Raw genomic sequence first — 20,651 nt, forward strand, 5'->3', positions numbered from 1 at the left:
AGAGAGCAGTGGGAACGCCTGGTTGGGATGAGATGTGAAGTGACAGCTGACTCTTGCAGGAGGAGAGGTTCCTACAAGGACCACACAGTTTAGAGGAGGCGAGAGGCATCCCGATCCTCCATTACCACATTATCTGTTTCCACATTGCAGTTTGTTGTTGGTCAATAGGCTGATTCGTGGTTGTAGTCGTGGCTTCGTTATCGAGGCCTTGTTTACCACATCGTTGTTTGCTTAGTTTTGTAGATAATACTTAAAAGAAGTGTTGTATTTACCATGGATGGGAACGTAAAAGCTCTTATTCTTATTCTTATTCATGTTGATAAAATTGTGAGATAGCAGCATTACTCCCTTTCCAATGTCATAATTGTAAAAAAAAGTAGTCCCTATATTTGTATTTGTTGGCAAGTGTAGCTTTGTTAATGTTATTAATGCCAAATTAAAGCCACTTGTTCAGTATGATATCTCCTTTATAGAACTTACCTAAAGATCCATAATCATTGCCTTTAATCTAGTCTATCTCTGTGGACTGCTATATTATTAATTGTGTGCCTCCACTGCCATGTCCTTATGTGTCTTTTTCAGGTGTTCAACACCTATTCCAACGAGGACTACGACCGACGTAATGAGGAGGTGGATCCTGTGGCCTCCTCTGCTGAGTATGAGTTGGAGAAGAGGGTGGAGAAACTGGAGCTCTTCCCCGTGGAGCTGGAGAAAGGTGGGAAAGAAAAATCTAAAAGCGTCTTAATGCGGAGGTGGATCCTGTCAGTTGCCCATCAAACCCAACAGAGAAAATCACCCACATATGGGATGTCACAGTTCTTCTTCTTTTTTTTTTTTTTTTTTTTATTTTTTATTTTTTTTATTAAATGTGTTTCTGTTTTTTTCTTTGTATCTAAGTTGTTTCTCTGTCACTGTCTTAATTTGTTTCTTTCAGTATTTCTTTATCCATTTTTCTCACATGATGACTAAAAACTTAACAATAAGGCTGTCTTATTTTAAAAACAATTAAATAAATATATTCACTTTTTTTGTTGCAAAGTAGCAGTTCTCTACAAACCTCTTCAACTGCACTAAAAACACAATTCACAGGTTCACAGTTTGTCCTTATTCCCCCCACATGAGCCACAAAGAGGTGATACTGTATCTTTTCCGCTTGTCTTGTCCTATTATGATTTTCCTGCTTTGAAATTGAGTATTGCCAAGAACCTAAAATAGAGTGACTGTACATTGTAGGATTCCACCATCCACTCACTGTTATGTAACCCTAACAATTCTTGAATAATTAATGCAGGATGGGGATGAATGAAGGGAATTTCCCATCAAGCACATTTCCTATGTTAATGAAAGCCTGCCTATGTGTTGTAGGAAGATTTCTCTTCCTCCTCTCAATTAATAAATCAGCTGTACAATGATGCTTCAAAGTTTATGCACCCTTCAGAATTTGTTTATATTTCTGCGTAAATATCCCCTTATGCATCATCAGATAAAGGGACCCAATTAAACAAATGAGACAAAAATATTATACTTGGACTTTAATTTGAAGGTGAAATTAGAGACATAAGTTTTCAGTTAATGATATGATGATCAAGTGTGAGTGGGTGCGCTGTTTTATTTAAAGAACAGGGATCTAAAGATCAAAGTCTGAGCTTCACAACACGTTTGTGGAAGTGTATCGTGGCATGAACAGGGGGAATGCGAGCTGTTCATGCTCATCAGGCTGAAAAAGGTTACAAAACCATCTCTGAAGAGTTTGGACTCCACCAATCCACACTCAGACAGATTTTGTACAAATGAAGAAAATTCAAGACCATTGTTCTTCTCCCGAGTAGTGATTGACCAACAAAGATCAAGGCATGTAGCCTGCGAGGTCTCAAAGGAACCCAGGGTAACTTCTAAGCAACTAAAGGCCTCTCTCACATGAGTTGATGTTCATGAGTCCACCATCAAGAGAACACTGAATAACAACGGTGTGCACAGCAGGGTTGCAAGTATAACGCCTCTGCTCTCCAAAAATTGACAACATGTTTTGTGAAAAGATTAGAACAAGATAAAGCTTTTTGGTTTAAATGAGAAGTGTTACTTTTGGAGATAGGAAGATACTGCAGTCCAAATGAAGAACCTTATCCCATCTGTAAAACATGGGGGCAGTACTATTATGGTTTGTGCCTGGTTTGCTGCGTCCGGGCCAAGGCGGTGGGTGATCATTGATTAAACAATCAATTCTGAATGAAATCAACACATTTTAAAGTATCAGGACATTTGTCTGAATTTCACCGGAAAGTGGGTCATATAGTCAGACAACAGCCCAACGCAGACAAGTCGTTCTACCAAATATCGGTTAAAGAAGAATAAAGTTAATGTTTTGGACTGGCCAAGTCAAAGTCCTGACCTTAATCGAATAGAAATGATGTGGAAGCATCTGAAGCGAGCCGTTCATGTGAAGAACCCACCAACATGGCAGAGTTGAAGCAGTTTTGTTCGGAGGAATGGGTTAAAATTCCTCCAAGGCGATGTGCAGGACTGATCAACACTTATTGTATAGGTTAGGTTAGGTTAGGTAGTTACTTTATTAATCCCCGAGGGGAAATTTTTTTTCACGACAAAAAATAAATAAATAATAATAGTGTGGATGCAGTTGTTGCTGCACCAGAGGGTCACACCAGACACTGAAAGCAAAGATTCACATACTTTTGCCACTTACAAATATGTCATATTTTGGTTTCATTTGTTCAATTGGGTTTTCTTTATCTTTGTTTTAGACTTGTGTGAAAATGTGATGATGTTTTTGGTCATATTTACGTATGTATGTATTCATACATATTTCCTCGTATCCCACACTACACTCAACATGTCATTACCAGAGGCTATTATATATATGAACGATTGGATATAAGCTGATTGGAAAGTCAGGCCCTTAACCCCATCACACTAACACAAATATAGACTTTAACTCTTTAACTGTGTGCTCTTGATGTTTTCAGATGAAGATGGCCTGGGGATCAGTATCATCGGGATGGGTGTTGGTGCTGATGCAGGTCTGGAGAAACTGGGCATCTTTGTCAAAACCGTCATTGAAGGTGGAGCCGCTGAGAGAGACAGCAGGTGAGAGCTGCTTTCCTAATGGGTATCCTACACACATGTCCGACCAAAGTGTGTGTGGAGACAACAAAAGAAAACACATGAAACATCAGTGTGTGCAGAACTAAAGATGCACTTATTGTAGAAAAATGCACACAGCAGTTAATCAGCTATTTTGTTTACGCCCACCACCACTCTCACTCTGTTTCACATACAGTCACACTATGTCCCTGTCAGATTTAGCAGCAGGGGTTCAGATTAGATCCATCGGGAGAGGCACGCACAGTCTGGGACATAGACTCTTGCACAGGACTGTACGTGTGTAGGGACGTGTGTGTGTGTGTGTGTGTGTGTGTGTGTGTGTGTGTGTGTATGTACATGTACATTAGAGTATATTATGTTTCTCTTCTGTTAGTTTGCTGGAGTTGCCAGTTTCCCATATTCACAGCGTGCTTCTGTGTGTCCCTGCATGATGTACGTGTGTGTGTGTGTGTGTGTGTGTGTGTGTGTGTGTGCGTGCGTGCGTGCGTGCGTGTGTGTGTGTGTGTGTGTGCGTGCGTGCGTGCGTGCGTGCGTGTGTGTGTGTGTGTTGTGTGTCTTTTGTGCATTATAAAGTGTGAACAGTGCCAAGTAAGCACTCAGTTAGGGGTAGAGGAGATGACAGCTTCTCAGCAGACAAGCTGTGGTTTTCTGCCTCTAAACTACGAGCTTCTATCTATTAGTTTGTCTGTGTGTTCAGGTTTTCCATAAACAGATTAAAACGCTGATAAGCAGTTCCACTCAACGCAGTGTGAGAGCTGTAAGCTCTTTATAGAAACTGGGAACCCTAATACACTGGGGTTGTTTGCGGTAGGTGTGTTTTCTTTGGGGATTAATTTTTTGTCTTTTATGTAGCAGCCACGGCTGCCATTTTCAGGAACATGACAGTGAGATTAGTTAGAATGTAGGAAGCAGAAAGAAATGGTGGAGACAAGCTGTAGAGGAGAAGCAGCTTGTTCAAACGTGAGTAAAGTTGATCTGTTCTAAGTTGACACTTTCACTGACTCCAAAAAGTCTCATTTCCCTCAGTGAGTGGGAGGAGTGGGTATGAAAAGTTGAAAAGATCAGAGGAAGGCTGTGCTGAAGCATAAGTTCATTGCTGTGTCTGTAGATTTGAGTTGTTTCCTCATTGAGTTAAAATGAAGAAACTTTGAAACATTTCTGGTCCTCAGTTCTTTACAGTCTATTCAGTGTGGAGGCTGTTGTGTTAAAAATTAATGAAAGCTTAACTGAAGACAGGGCCTGTGTTTTTCCTGATAAACCGTACCATGCTCGCGGCATTGCTCCAGGGACGGCAGCCACTTTGGTCCAAACTAAAACATCCTACTGTGGGCTGCCATGAAATGTTGTACACTCACAACGACATTAGTGGTCACCAGCGGTTTCACAATTATTACATAATCAATAGATTGCAATTATTTGGGATGTTTATTTTTCACAATTGTCAAAATGGTTTTGTTCCATTTGTATAAGAACAGCTAGATGTTATGGACTTATGGCTCGTGGAGAATTAGCACCACCATTGTACATTGTTTATTTTGATTATTATTACCTGTCATTGGCAGTAGTTTCTTTCTATATTTCAGTAATAGGCTTTGTATAATAACATTGTTATTTGTGTGGCATAAAAATGAACAGAAAAAGACAATTAATCGCAATTATTGGTACAAATCACATATGCATGGAAGCTGCAAAAGTCCAAGTTTTTGTAATTTTCTTCTTATTTATATTCTTTTAAACTATTCACATCTTTCGCTCCCACCCAGCACTCACATCCCTCCTTTTTCTTCCCTTTCAAAAAAAACAACAACAATTAACTGATTTTATGTTACCATTTGTATATTTCCTCCCTTTCTTTTGTTTGTCTCTTTAAAAATTATTACGAAAACATTTTTAAATGTAACTACAAATGAAAGTAACTGAAACTCAAAGCAGCTTGAATCTGGTTAAAGCGAAATGGGCAGAAAGTAGTTTTACTTTAAAATCGTTCCGCATTTTATAAGATGCTGAAGTTAAAAAAAAACATAGGTGCAAAAATTATGTGGCCAGTTTGGACATTTGGACTGACAAATGGACTCTGCTCAGGAACATATTTTTTTTTTTTTTTTCAATCTACTCACTACCACCAGTTTATAAATATTCTGTCAGATGAAATAGTTATGGATTAAAGTTTAAACGGTACATGCGATTAGTTTTCCAAAGTGTGTGAAATTCCACAGGGTACATCACACTGTAAAATCTTTTCATTTGTTTTGCTCTCAGTGATGTTCACTATTCAAACTTCTCCGTTTGCTGCTGAACTTTCCACAAACGTACGTAATGATAATTTAGTTTAGTTGGGTTAAAAGCGGTGTTCCAGCATTATTTTACATCATTTGTGCCTCCATTAGACTTGGAAACGGGATTGTTCTTTGTTCCTCATAACGGATTTCACAATATACCTTGATCACTATATCAGAGAAATAAAATAAGGACTCGGGATAGTGGTGTCTTGATGGCAATAAATACTTGATAACCTTTGCACATTCATTCACCCTCTAAGTGCTTACAACTCTCGCTCGCATACACACGCACACACAAGGGAGGATTCACTATCCAGAATGTAATTATCTGTCTGTCATTACCTCTGCTGCTGTATTGCTCTCTGTCTATTGCTGAGTCGGACTTAATGGTCTGCTGCGCATGAACACACTCACTTACAGGCAGACAGAAAGATGGCTCTTCTGAAGCTCACTGTTTCGTCTGTGTTTGTGTGTCTGCTGGGGTCAGATGAGGGTTGTAACCTCAAGGTGTGTGTACTTTTTTTTTGCACTCATTAACATCTTCCTCTGTTTTTTTTTCTGCTGCTTTCACTTGGCAGCTGTATTCCCACCAGCCTTTGCCACACAAAGCCACATTAAGATGTTAGAAGCTGTGAAGTTCAGAGAAGCATCTAAGATGCTGACAGACAACCAGCTCGCTGTCTATCTACCCGTCAGGCAGATGTGTCTCCATACATCCACATGACAGCTCTGGTTCATGTGTTGGGTGTCATGGTCATATTAAATGCTGCTCAGCAGCTGGTTTATGTTGTGACAGAGTGAGAAAGAACTGAAAGGACACTGAGTACTGCAGTTGTGGCTGCAGCCATCAGAAAACGTCCTTTTAATCTTGTTTTGCAGGATGTATGATACAAAAAAAAAAAATTAAATGTATTTTCTCAAGGTTTTACATGTTTTTCAGTTGGGAATTTTAGGTTGCTACTATTTTAGAGCTTAACCTGTTTAACGACTAAAAAAAGGCTATTTCAGCCTCTTCTGTGATGACTTTGACCACTCTTGAATAAATCTGTCTATTTTGACCCCCTCGTGTTTATGGAAGTGTAATTTAAGATCCCGCGAGTGCTCTTCTGATAATGGATGTCTCTACAAGTGAAATTGAATCCTCAACTAATAATCTATTCTTTAAAAATTAAGTACATGGGCCCTTCAGTTGTAGCTCCATCATGCAAATCAAGAAAAATGGAGCTAAGAGGCCTTCATCATGTAATAGAAATGCTATAATTGGACAAGATTAAAGTGTTAAATCTGTGTTCATAGCTAGTAAAGAGATGTTTTCATTTTTTCAGACTGCTGTTATTACATGGATCAAATAGAAGCAGGACCTTTACAATGGAGACCAAAGTGTTTTGTTGTAGAGGGAAAATGATGTATGTGTTGTGCTTTCAAGCGGTGAAGTACTATAACAATATGCTGTTTTGGTGAAAAATAATGAGAGCTGTTTTTTATTTTCTTCATGCAAATCAAAGAAATTATTTACAAGCCAAATTCAAAATCCTTTTCAGTCTGTTTTTTTTATGCAGATTTTCGAGCAGATTTAGATTGAATATGTAGCGAGGATGTCTCTTTTAGGTGATCCCTGTAATGAAGACTGGATCATCAGGAGTTTCATTTCGGGTCAAGCCCCTCAGTTACCTCTCATTACGTCCAGGGCAGAGCGGAAATGCCGGATGTGCTGTGGCCCAGGGCGAAAGGCTAGCCTGCCTCCATGCCCCTCGTTAGCCTTCCTAGTTTGTTTTGAGTCTCATCTCTTCTGTCTCTTGGTCGGGCAGTAGTCTGGAGCTATTGCAGTGGAAATTTGTGAAGGCAAAAAAGTCTGGCATTGTAATTTTTTAAATAACGTGAACATGCATGATATTCCAGTTTGTTTGTCCCTTGTGCCTCTTTTAGTAGTTTTGCTCCATCAATGTAATTAGAATATTTCCCCCTTTTCTTTCACTACACAGTCATTTTAAAAGGGGACAAAGTTAAACCCTCTAAGAACTTTCGGTATCAGTCACTTTCAGTTCACATGGACACACTAATTTGTTAAACTCAATAAATCAAATTTACGTTTTCTATGCACAAAGTGTTGAACGATGCTTTTGTCTGTGTGTGTCAGGATCAAGGTGAATGACCAGATTGTGGAGGTGGATGGGACCAGTCTGGTGGGCGTCACCCAAAGCTTTGCTGCCTCCGTCCTCAGGAACACATCAGGAGTGGTCCGGTAAGACAACTAAATCCAAAAATGCTGTTTGATTAAAAATTAATAGCCAGATGTTTAGTCTTACAAACTAATGTTTTCTTAAAGCACATATAAAAATGTCTCCACTTTGATGAGATAAAATGAATGTGGACTTTCTGGAAACATGATAGAGTGATTTATGTCAAAAGAGTGAGATGTAAATACAAATAAAAAGATCATAGTTGATGATGAATATTGTCAAGTAAAATTGTGGGACTCTACTGCCAAATGAAATGCCTAAAAAAAATAAGGTTTAAAAAATACATGCTAAATTAAATTTTTAATTTTGTTGTGTGTAAACAGATAAGATTTGTATTATTTTTATCCAATTATGACCATCTGTGGTCTACAGTAAGATTATAGGAACTAAAGTGTGTCAAGCAGCTGTCAAGAACCAGACTCCCATCGTACTGTTAAACAAACCGCAGCCTCTAAAATGTCTTCTAAATTCATTCACAGTCGGTGACATCTGAACAGTGTGATTCTGAATGCAGTTCGTCCTGCTGTCAGGGTGCAAAAGTTGTAAAACAACCGCTTGAGCAGCCGTACTCAGTGAGAAAATGTGACAACAGTCTTGTGTGTTTGACAGACGAGCAGTTTTTGGCAAGGGGTCTGCTTGGAGCAGGGAGGAGCAGACAGTGCACACATATACTCTCTCACTCACACACACACACACACACACACACACACACACACACACACACACACACACACACACACACACACACACACACACACACACACACACACACACACACACACACACACACACACACACACACACACACACACACACACACACACACACACACACACACACACACACACACACACACACAGAGCACGGTGGCTTTGATTGGGAAAGCCAGAGCTGTCCTTGGCAACTACGTCAGCCTGCCATCTCAGCTTTCAATTGATTCTTGCTCCTGTCTTTCCTTTATCTTGGTATGGTTTAGTGTCGTATCTTCTCTCTGGTTTGTCACCAACGTGTGTTGTTTTCCACCTTCTACTCTCTGTCACCACTTCCTCTCCGATCATCGTGGGAGGAGTGCGTCATCTTGTTTTTACTCTTTGACATTGCTTGTGAAGCTTCCTTTCTCGCGCTTCAGTTTGCCCTAATTCTTCTCCATCTGACCACCCATAGAAACAGTACGCATGGTGAGACACCCGTTATGTTGAATAATCCAAAGGCCTAAGTGTGGACTCCTCCCTCTGTCATATTGATGGTTATGTGAAAAGTAAAGTGCCCGGATAAAAGCTGGTGGCTGAACAAAGACATGTCCAATAGAACATACTGCAGGCTGGACAGCTGCTGTTTGTTGAACTAATATTGACAATGGAAGTTTTCCACACACGATGTGACTGTACTCGTATAGGCAAAAGAGCCTTAAAAATGTTCCATCATCATCTGTCTGTCTATGTAGCAAGTATAAATAGATTAATATAAGAAAACCATATAGTTAAAAATCTACAGCGAAAATAAATTACTCATACGATTTGAGACATTTTGAATCCAGTATATGAAAATGACAACCTGGCACTATCATAGTAAGTTGTGATGATAATTTTCGCTCCTCGCTGTCACTTTTCCAGAACAATTTTCACTCTTCTTGCACTGCTCTCCTCACTTTCACTCTTTCAATCTTCCTCCATCATGTCTCACTCACTCCACCCCCTCCTTGTCCTCTTCCTCCTCAGTAAATCCTTCCCTCATTCTGTCTGATCACCAGAGGTTTTATGGCCAACTGTCCTAGATTTGCCATTTTAGCTATATTTAACCCTGACTTCCAGCAGCAAATCATCCAGGTTTTAGGCAGAAAGCTCCCACCTTCCCTCTGAGTATAAAAAAAAAACTGTGTTTTAAAGGACCTGCCACATACAGTAGAAGTTAACACAGGAAAAATATGTATCTTTTATATATATATATATGACATTGAATACACAGCAGGGGCTGACACAGTAGTGCAGAAGACTGTTGCTAATTTTATATCTTATGTCAGCTAGTATGATGCAGTGCAACTTTACTGGCTATAAATGTAGTCACTTGTATTAAAATATAAAAAGTTTGAGGTCACTGCTGTTAATTTTTTGGGCCACAAATAAGCATTCATTTGAATTATGTATGTACCTTCATCTGCCGATTTTCCTAATGCTAATAATTATTGTCTTTGTCTGAAACAGTTTATCTGTCTGTGCCAGAGAGCTCCATTGTAGTCCAGTGGACTATTTAAAATGCATCACTGAGCAACACTGTTGCTCTGGTTGGCATGTTTCTTTGATGAATAAGGCTGCTGTAGTTTATTTTGAGCCAGTTGAAAACACCAAATGTGTATTAGTTGCAGCTGAAAATTCTCCCTGCTTGAGTAATGCTTGCCAAAAAAAAACAACAACTATATTTTACATTACTTTAAAACTATGTAGTGTTTATGATCATTTTTAAACATTTATATCTTATTTAGGAACAATTTCCCTTTGGGCAGAAGGCCACAGAAAGTATTCATAAATGGACTAACACATTGGTGCCGCTTGTCTTTGTGGAAAATTAGGAAAATGTAAAATAGTAGCGTCTTTATCTTTTAAGTAAGTTTATCATGATGGATCAAATGTTCACGAATGGCCTTAAATATGATAGATGTCTCCACCATGGTTGACCAGTCATATCTGTTATGTGTGAACCTGTGCTGACATCCTCAATCATCAGTCAACCCAGTGCAACCTAATGCAGAAGACACGTGTCCTGTAGCGCTTCTCCCAGCATCCCTTTCTGTATCGTTGCTTCTTCTTCACTAATGGCTCCAAAATTAAAATGTGGTCCCTTCAACTTACTGCACTATTATGTGTATCAGAGCCATGTCCGTGTTAATTTGGGGTAAATGGGATTGATCAGTACTGAATGTTTCTGGAGTTGAGCTGATGGAGCTCCCTGTGTGGCAGATCCAGAACAGTGGGAGGTAGGGAGGAACCAAGACAGACTCCCCATGCGTGAGGAAGCTGTTTCCAGGTCAGCTGCTCCTCAGACCTCCCTGCTGTCCAAAGGCTTGTTCTAGTAAAGTACTTATTCAGGGCATCTCCATCTCTCTTCTTTTTTTACTTTCTCTCTGTGTCCAGCTCTTTAGTTGTTCCATCACATGTAGATCAAATATGGCTCTCTGCTGGAGCGTTAGGCCTTTTCTACATCGCCTTTAGAAATATATGAAAGAGCTCTGGGGAAATGAATTCACTTGATTAGGCCCTATCTGGAATCCACTCTCGCTCTCCTTTTCTGTCTTCCTCTCTCACTCTAACACACTCACTTACACACTTACAGTAGATTGTACTTTACTCACATACACACAGTCAAAGGAACCCTGCTGGGCTGGAGAAGTCGTCGAAATTATTTTACAATACTGGCTGTTTAAAAAAAAAAATATTTACAAGGAGAACAAACTGGAGATGATGCTTTCATCTTTTGAGTAGCAGTGCCATTATTTTCTGTAAAGTTAGGCAGAAGCCTGGAGAGAGGGAAACATCTTTCTGTCCTGCTTTTTCCACTATTTTAGTTTATAATGTGTAAACTATGTGCGCTTGTATTCAGGGTGACTATTCTGTTTCTTTCTCCTTGTCATACGGACAAATTCAAATGTAGAAACACAAACAATTTTCAGGGGAGCAGGTTATATCTTAGACAAACTAAATCTTTGAAGAACTGATTTTTATCTTTTGCTCTTTGCCATCATCTCTCTCTCTCTGTCTACATTTGAATGGGATGTTTTTTGTACTTAGGTCCCATGTGTAACTACAATAGTTAGTAGTCAGTAGCTTGTAGGCACTCTCTATGGTTTCCTTCATTTACCCCCTGCCTAATAACAGGCCGGCTGGCCGAGCTGACTGTCTTCTCACATTATTATGCGTGTCCTGTCTCCCGGCCCTGCCCTGATACGTCAGCAAATATCGCTGTCATTGCTATGTGGCTGTAGGCCTCTGTTGCTCTCACTCAGTGACTGCTGAGGCAGTTTCTCTGCATGAATGTACATCAGCATGAGAAAAAGACACGAGGAATCTGAACAGAAATTTAGTATGTGCTTATATATTCCTTAAAAAGAACACAATATACTTCTATGTCTCAATGAAAAATCTGTGAAAAAACATTTCATGTATTTAAAAATGTTGTCTGCCTCCTAAATAGGGCATAGTAAAATTAATTGTTACCATAAACAAATAAGACATAGACAAGTGCTTGCCCCCTAAAAATATATTTTTTAATTCATAGTAGCATTACCTTTTCACTTCTTGTCACAACCTTGGCTGTGGAAGCCAATAAAGCCAAACCGATAATACTTGCAAAATTCAGTCTTGATGCTTGCAGAAATGATTTTAACAACTGTACTTTCAACATACTTGTTTATTTATTAAATCAAAGTGCTGTAACAGTTATGCAATCACAGGCTTGTTTACTCTGTATATTGGTTGTCAGGACTGTCAGTCAACAGTGCGTGCCGTTGCAGGTTCATGATCGGCCGAGAGCGTCCGGGTCAGCAGAGCGAGGTGGCCACGCTCATCCAGCAGACTCTGGAGCAAGAGAGGAGACAGAGAGAACTACTAGAGCAGCAGTACGCCCACTACGACGCAGATGATGATGAGGTAATGACCACACACAACCCTGACCACCGGCAAGGATGCTGTAGTCTTGAAAGTCCAATAAAGGATTGTGAACATAATATTGCATGAGATTATGTAAATCACTGTGTGGATCTTAAAATATTTCCAATGTGCAACGAGGGTAAGAGCATTATCTAGAGCTCATTATATCTGCATTTATTTGAAGTTCATCTACTTTTACACTTCTTATACATGACACTGTGGTGGAAAAATGAGGCTTCTACTTGTCACGTAATGTAAATCAGTTCCTTTCTCATGACAGTCGACTGGAAGCTTTTGCTTATTAACGCCATGAAACTGAGTGACAGTCGGCTTTGATGCTGGCACACAAAACACTCTTCTTCATAGCCACAAATACTCTGAGGATGCCATGAGAGCCTCAGTCCTAGAAAGCATCATTCAGCGTTTCCTTCTCTGATTCTGCTGCTTACTCACTGCGTGTTTAACCCACCAGACATTGAGCTCATGGCCCTGCAACTCATGCTAACCATGTATGTGTGTGTACATGTAGACACACTCTCAGTGTGTATACACATGAAATGATAGAGTGTAGTAGATCATTACAAAGTGTATCCTCACTTACAGGAGCTGCATTCATGTGTAGATGATTTACATGCAGACACACCCAGGCAGCTCTCCTTGCACTGTTTTCATCGGTGCCGTTTTAAGACTTTAATTTAATGGTGGACAATAGATTGAGAGTCTGCACGTTAAAGAAACTGCTCTGTTGGCTGATCCCAGCACTTTCATAATCTCATTTAACACCGTCAGCTCTCATTAAATCTCCTATAGTGAGTCAAGGCTCTAATTCAGCTGCTAAAAACAGCCCTTCTTTTGTTTTCTTTCTTTTTCGCTGTTTGTTATTATTTCAGATCTAGGTTACAAATGAAAATGAAAATATACTTAGCGGTACATAATGAGATTTATTATGTGAATGAACAGCCTTTCCCAAAAGTCCCCACAAGGAAATATAAACATACATAAGAATGCTTGATTTTGTTCAAACTGTTAATCCATACACAGATTACAATCAGTTGTAAAAACACACCACCACACAGCCACTGTGGAGCACCGAAGCGTCCATAAAGACCTACATAACCGCTGATAGGGTAAACAGTTAGGAAACTATTACAAAGATGTGTGGGAGAGTAAAAAGAGCTCATCAATATTAATACATCTATAAATATTAGAAGGAGTCTTCATTGGGTGGGTGGGAGGTATTTCTCACTCTGTGGGCTGCACAGCTTGATGTGACAGATAGCTCTTTGTTGGTGCTGGGCATCGGATCCCAAGAGGAAGAGGTGCTCCATCAGTTAACAATAGACATCACACAGACATGTCAGCCTTTTAGATTGTATGTAATCTAACACACATGCATGCCCATCTGTCACTAATTAAATGAGAACGTACACAAGAGAAAATGAGGAAGCCATAGTGTATGCTATTCAATATGAAAGTCCTATATTCAACCTTAACTACTTTACTGCTTTAAAATAATGTAAGAGTTCACATAAATGAGTTATTTTACTGTTCTGACTATTCATTTATATGCACTGATGATTTTACTCACTTATAAGTAAATCAACAGAACCTTAATAGGAAGCATCAGTAATTTACCAATAAAAATTAGCAGGATGCTAGCAGTACATTTAACTGTGCTAAAACATAAGATATGATGAGGGCGATGTTGTTCACAATATTTAGCCGTAGATTAAAGTATTGGAAAAATTTAAATTTTGATCTAATAATGTCACTGTACGTTAAGTTAAGGCACCATGGGAAAATCTTATAATTAGACTGATGGGAAAGATTTCTGTGTTTATAATAACATGTGAGCATTCATGTCATCAGTTAAGTGTAGTTGTGTAAGAGCTAAAACCAAGGAGCGCTAAAAGGGGTCAACTTATCACTACGTCCATTAAATTCATTTAATTCCCTTGTGAAACAGATTTAGGCTGATGTGGAACACCCATTTTTTTGCTTACTATCTTCTGTAATGTTTAGTGTGAGGTTAGGTTTGAGAAAAATGTGTTACTCCGTTATTAAAAGATGTTTAAAGGGTCAGAAAATGACAACATTAAAATGAAAAAAGGAACAATTTATGGGTTTTCATAATTTCAACAGACATCATTTTTTGTTCTTCAATTAATTGATTTTTTTGATCTAATTAATAACCTTGAAATACAACTTTAAGAAAACAAATAAACAATATTGTCAATACTGTCAGGGCTTACAAACATACACACACACAAAATTAAAGCTTGTCACAGTTGCTTCTTTGCACTCTTCCTCCAGTCAAAGGAAGAATTGCAGCACTTTCTTCTTGCACTTTAACTCATATTAGACATTCATCACACGCTGAGCACCCACTAAACAACAACAGGATTTTTCCTGAAACCGTCTCCTCCTCTCCCGATTCTTCATGCATGAGGAAGGAGGTCGTTATCATATGTAAATCGATGTCTGACTTCCCCTCCATGTGTTTAACGGTTAACTCCACCCTCAGTAAATGGGACCTTAATGTAGGATAATGGTGCCATGGCAACAAGCAAGTCTGTAATAGAAATGGAACGGCCATGCATGCAAACAAATCAGGCCTGAGCACAGTTATCTGGGTGGGAGATAGATGGAGGGAAAAGTGCAAGGAGAGAGATGGATATAGGCCAAGATAATGGGAGTAGAGATGAGACCAGAGACACAGAAGTGTGTGTTTGAGAGATCCAGAAAAAAAGACAAGCTACTGTGGAAATATACATTTATTTTACTACTATAGATATACCAAAGAAAACAGAGGACACAGAAAGAGATAATATAAAGAGAAATAAACAGACATGTGCTAAATGTTGGATACAACGTTTATTTTTATTTATCATCTATGAATAGTTATATGAGGATAGGTGAGATGGAGAGAAATTTCAAAGGGATTGTTGCATGATGGCAAAAGGGAGCTAAAGATGTAGCTCCACTGGAAATGTTAGGATCTGTTGGTCTTCAGCCAAGGACTGAATCAACCTATCTATTTGGGTCCGCTGCCAACAGCCATTATGCAGTATTTTTGAGAATTAAAAAAAATAAAAAGTGGCTTGAATACATGCTGCATAATGGCCCACATAGATGTCAAGCCACCAAATGTTTTTCATTTCAGTGCTGTTAAAAGGCTAAAGCTTTACTAATGATTTGTTTCTGGTGACTTTCATTAGTCAGAGATTTTTTTTATAAATCCTGGAACATCTTGAATTATCCCCATCAGAAGTTCAGACCTCACTAGTTTTGACCTGTAACCTCCTTTGCACTCAAGGCGAGATGATGACTAATGTTTCAAAATTATCAAATGTGGCATTCAAGATTTTGTCAGCGTAAGTTATTTTTGTCTTATTTTTTATAGGAATGATAATTCCAGCTCGCCAGGCAGTCATACCGATTTATTTTAGACAAAATTTTGGCCAACAGAGTGGGTTACCTAAATGTTATGTAACTGGCATCCATTAAAATAGCATTAGTTATGTAAAATAGAAAGTGAAGAGAGGATGGTTTTAGGAAAATATATAAGTTTCAGGAAATGCCTCACGTGAAACGTGCAGCAGGGCAGGAGAGCGACACAATGCATTCTGACCGTTTGGCTGTAAGGAGCGATGGGAGAGACCCAGATGAATGAACTCTGGACAGCTGGATGGCTGACTGGTTATCTGGTCTGTCTGTTCGAACTATTCTGCAGTCCATCGACTCCTCATTAAAGAATAAATGCTGTAGCTCTACTAGACATAAAGCAGATCCTGGTTGTCAATATAGGAGTGGCTAATTGCCCCTTCGTTAAGCCCTGCCACCTTATTTATTGTTGTTATGTTGGAAGCTTTCCATTTTCACAGATATGCATTTCATGGTAATGAGACTGTGGCTGATTTACCACTTTTTAATTCCTACTGTTGGTCCATGATTTCAGACAGAGGTAAACAACAGCAGGCACCTAGTGTCGAGCTGGAACTGTACATTTTGTTCTTTGCAAATCGTACCTGTCATTCAGAGATTTCATTGTCTTTAGCTAAGTAACTGGTGATAGCTATTTAGACTGACATTGGCTTCTTGAGTTGGTTGACGAGAGACTGAACTAGATACCGGACTCAAAGATGTCCCCGTTTGAATGAAAACTGGTCACATATGTTAAGTTTTATTCCACATTTACAGCACACTGCACTTTTACATTAGTGTTTAGGACACTGGCTCTGCCCACACTTTCCTGCTCGGCCTATAGATATCATGAAAATAAAATGTACTTGCTTAGGCTATGGAAATATCTTACAATATATGAAACTTCTGCAACGTATACATGTATACAGAAAGAGGGAAAAAAATGATTTGGGGCTGGAGGTGTCCTGTCAACAGTTTTACAGATGTTTGTTATATAAAGGCTCTTTATAATATCGTTCTTTCAAGTATTTTATGTTTCCATACATGTGTCAATGTTAACCATGTTTGATCTAAAAGAAAACAAAAAAACAACAACAACAACGAAGAATCTCATGTCCTGTTGACTGAAATGGGAAATACAATACTTCATTTTGATTGCAGTAATGAAGGGAAATTAAATATCACTCACATCTGTACGTATATGAACGTATAGAAAAGTCAACTACATGACCGACTTTACATTTCCTCTTAAAGCAGACAGGAGAGTACGCCACGGACGACGAGGAGACAGGAACAACGGTGGCAGGCGAGGAGAAGAGCATCGAGGTGTTTGACCTGCCAGAATCAGAGGACGTTTTGTCCCCATCAGAGTTAGATGCCACTAAACTCTACCAGAAGTTCAGAGAGGTAAACTCAAATTATTTTTCATCCATATTTCAGTCCTTCCTGAATATCCCAGAGTGAAGACTACACAACACATGGGAGCTTTTGTATCTGTCAATGCTTTGAAGAATACATTTCAAATATACCCAAATACACACTACAATAATTTAGCCACATAAAAAAAAAGTAATTAAGTTTCACAACAAAAGATTCAAATACAATAGAGTCTAGCAGCTCTGCTTCATTTGGCAGCGTTGTATTCTTTTATCAAGATCTAAGATCCGCTTACCCTCGCTAATTCCTAATCTGGATGATTAGAAGTGTGAATACAAAAGCAATGTAATTCCTGTACTCATTACACCTAATTACCCCAGAAAAGGAGAAAGAAGTTTAAACCTGCTTTTGAAGCAGTTTATATCCTGATAATGGCAACTCTTCACACAGTCAGTTTCCCAGAATAGAAACCCGTTTTGTTGAACCTTCGGTGCCATCGCTAGCAATGAGCTCATCTTTGACATTACAGCAATAAAATGGAACATGAATTTACTGACAGTTAACTCATTTATGTTTCTTAATCTGCTGTGAAGCTGGTAATATTGATTGAACGCCCCGGCACTGTTACACTGTGGCACCATCAGCCTTTCTGTAGAGTTTCACAATAGCTGTGTGACACATTTTAACAAATGGCCTCAGCAGCACCGCTGGCACTGCAGTGGATATTGAGTGAAAATATGATATATCCCTGGTCTCACTGAGTATACATTTATTCCATTTTCTCTGTGTCTTGACCCCTCTGTCCCATTGTGTAACTCCTACCTTTTCTGTTTAAAGGGCACTCTTTTTGCTGTCATTTAGAAGCCTGCCTGACTGGCTGGGAAATAAAAAAAATTAAATGACAGGAGAAAATGGGTACTTTGAAACAGCAGTCATTATTAGTGCAATTGTTTACACATACGAGGTACAAATTGATTTAAATGCTCCAAAAAGCTTAGTCTGACCAAAGAATATTTAGAAAAAGGGACACCTTTTTTCTGAAACCCAAATATGGTCGCTTATGGCCCCACAAAATTAAAATGGAGCCAGAATTTTAAACTCAAGGCTTCAAGCGGCAGTTCTCAAACCAGTTGATAACACCACAGTGGATTGCCACTTGAGCAGTCATTATCCTGACATGCGCTGATTTTTTTGTATTTTCTTTTCATCTCTTCACGCTAGGCTCTTGCCTGCTGTATGGCTGAGCTTTGTTCACACTGATTCCAAAAATGCTGAAAGGCATGCAGGAGCAGAGGGAATGTCGCACTAAAAAACATTGGAAGATACACTCTTCATTTGTCTTACTCAGCGTGCTGAAGACACATATTAACACCTGATAAATTTTTTAAATTTTTACACAGACAGAGAACTGTGAATTTTGTCACTTATTTCTATCAATGTGCAGGTACATAAGTGAGGGATGTCTTACCTGCCAGTACAGAACAGGAGGAATGAATACAAGTAAAACCAGTTTCAATGCATGTAGGGGGCACCTGACAATTGTTTTTGAGACAGACATAATGAAAAATGAAAAATATCAGGTATCTAAATATAACAGGAAGTACGATAATGTTATTATGGGTATATTTCAAACTTTGCCAAAGCTCCCAGTGTCACACTTTTCCTTTTCACTTGGACCTCTCATTTGCTTCCATTTCAGCATCTCCTCTTTCAATTTCAGTTCTTTCTCCCCAACTCTTCTTCTATTTTTTATTTCTGCTCTGTCATTATTTAGCGTCCCCTCTGAATTACTGCTCATTTCAACTTTGATCTATAATGTTGCACTTTTATATTTTACTCATCAGTTTTTGACACTGCATTGAAGGAGTAAAATACATTTCTTTTATTGTTTGAAAAATGTATAATTTTTTTTAAATTTAATGCTGAGTTAAATTACTTTTTAAGACTGGTTAGATATTTATGTTCCTCTGGGCTTTCCTTGCCTCTCCTCTGAGAGTGTGTGTCAGTGTTGGAGCCGGGATGCTGTCAAGAGGAGGACAGGGTCGGCTGCCTCCGTCCGTCACACTGTATCGACAGCAGAGAGAGCCTGCGCAGCCATGCATTTGATTATCTGACCGCCCTCTCTTTTCTCTCCTGTCTTCTCTTTTTTTCTCTGCCTCTGCTCCCAACAGCTCCAGATCAAACACACAGTGACCGAGGCCGAGATCCAGAAGCTCAAAAACAAGGTAAGAGATTAAAACTGTCAGCGACTGATGCTGGTTGTGAGTACAAATTGGAGAGTTCAGACAATTTGTAAATGTGTGTAGGACTAGCGTCAGGACAGCAGGGGAGCAGCGGTTCAAGCCTCCTTGTAGATGTTTTATATGGAGTGACAGGAAAGAGATTTTCTTTCAACAATTAATGAAGGAAATAGGTTTTTTTTTTCTTCTGCAAAAAAAGGCTTTAAATACAAAAAGGGGAAAGAAATAGTGTTCTCCTTTGTGCTCAAAGTTGTAAGAGTCTCCAAGTAAAAACTGAAGGTTATTTTTATTTATTTCTCCTTCTGCAACTTGATAGTTCTGTGAATGCACATTTCTGTGTTTGTGTCTACATCCACATCTGAAGTGTATAATCCATCCATCCATCCATCCTAATTATATTCATTTCCAAATTGATATGTCAATCTGATGAAATTTAATGGTGCCTTAAAAACTGTGTAGTGTAATGATGATACAGTTTGTTCTCTGAAAACAGACTTTTCTCAAAAAAATACCTTTTGTGAAATATTAACTTTGAGTAGCTGTGTGGGTTATCATTTCCAATTTTGAAAATCTGGGTTTGCTTTGGTCTTGACAATGGAACATTATTTAGATGTTCTCACGTAATAATTACTTATAACTAAATCAACTGCTAATGTTTTGATGTAATGAACAAACTTTAGAATTAAAAAAATATGTTTTTTTTTTTTTTTAAATGAACGCTTTCATTCCAAAATACAATATCATTTTAGTTTTTTTTCTATCTAAAAACTGAGTTCTTAGTCAATTTTTGTAAAATAATAAATATTTTTAAGTAAAGATATTTTTGTTCTTTCGCAGTTGGCATCCGTGGAGAGAGAAAAGCAGCGCTGGGAGAAGGAGAAGAGCCAGCTGAAGGCCAGCATCGAGGAGAACAAGGAGAGGATGTTGAAGCTGGAGAGCTACTGGATCGAGGCGCAGACACTCTGCCACACCGTCAACGAACACCTGAAGGAGGCCCAGGCCCAGTACCAGACTCTGGAGAAGAAGTACAATAAAGCCAAGAAACTCATCAAAGACTTCCAGCAGAAGTGAGTACACCTCAGGTTAAACTGCTCACGTTGGACTTCTGACTGTGACCAAGCAGATTTTTTTCTGTCATGAAATATCAGTTAGATTGTGGGCTTCAGGCCACTGACAATGTTTTGACTTCTATTTACTTACATTGTTGCAGACTCAGTTTAAAAATGTTTTTCTGCTGCACACAAAGAGTTACAAGAGTAGAAGCTACGTTTACTAGAATAATCACGCATTCTTTAATTCAGGTAATTAATCTGGATTTAATTCATTCATTCC

General features: G+C 38.8%; 1 protein-coding gene across 2 annotated transcripts in view; it reads left to right on the plus strand.

Annotated features, from left to right (window-relative positions):
* The window catches only part of ppp1r9a (protein phosphatase 1, regulatory subunit 9A), a 47,021-nt gene that overhangs the window by 14,144 nt on the left and 12,226 nt on the right, over window positions 1-20,651 (plus strand). For both annotated transcript variants that reach the window (XM_069698041.1, XM_069698050.1), the window contains exons 3-9: window positions 583-715; window positions 2,982-3,102; window positions 7,537-7,641; window positions 12,144-12,279; window positions 16,957-17,109; window positions 19,251-19,304; window positions 20,157-20,386. In XM_069698041.1, the coding sequence (XP_069554142.1) occupies window positions 583-715; window positions 2,982-3,102; window positions 7,537-7,641; window positions 12,144-12,279; window positions 16,957-17,109; window positions 19,251-19,304; window positions 20,157-20,386 (932 nt within the window). The remainder of the gene's footprint in view (window positions 1-582; window positions 716-2,981; window positions 3,103-7,536; window positions 7,642-12,143; window positions 12,280-16,956; window positions 17,110-19,250; window positions 19,305-20,156; window positions 20,387-20,651) is intronic.

The sequence above is a fragment of the Brachyistius frenatus genome, unplaced genomic scaffold, assembly GCF_029030835.1.
Source record: "Brachyistius frenatus isolate BFR_SWC_R1_liver_20210118 unplaced genomic scaffold, ASM2903083v1 Contig_2, whole genome shotgun sequence".
Lineage (NCBI taxonomy): Eukaryota > Metazoa > Chordata > Actinopteri > Embiotocidae > Brachyistius > Brachyistius frenatus.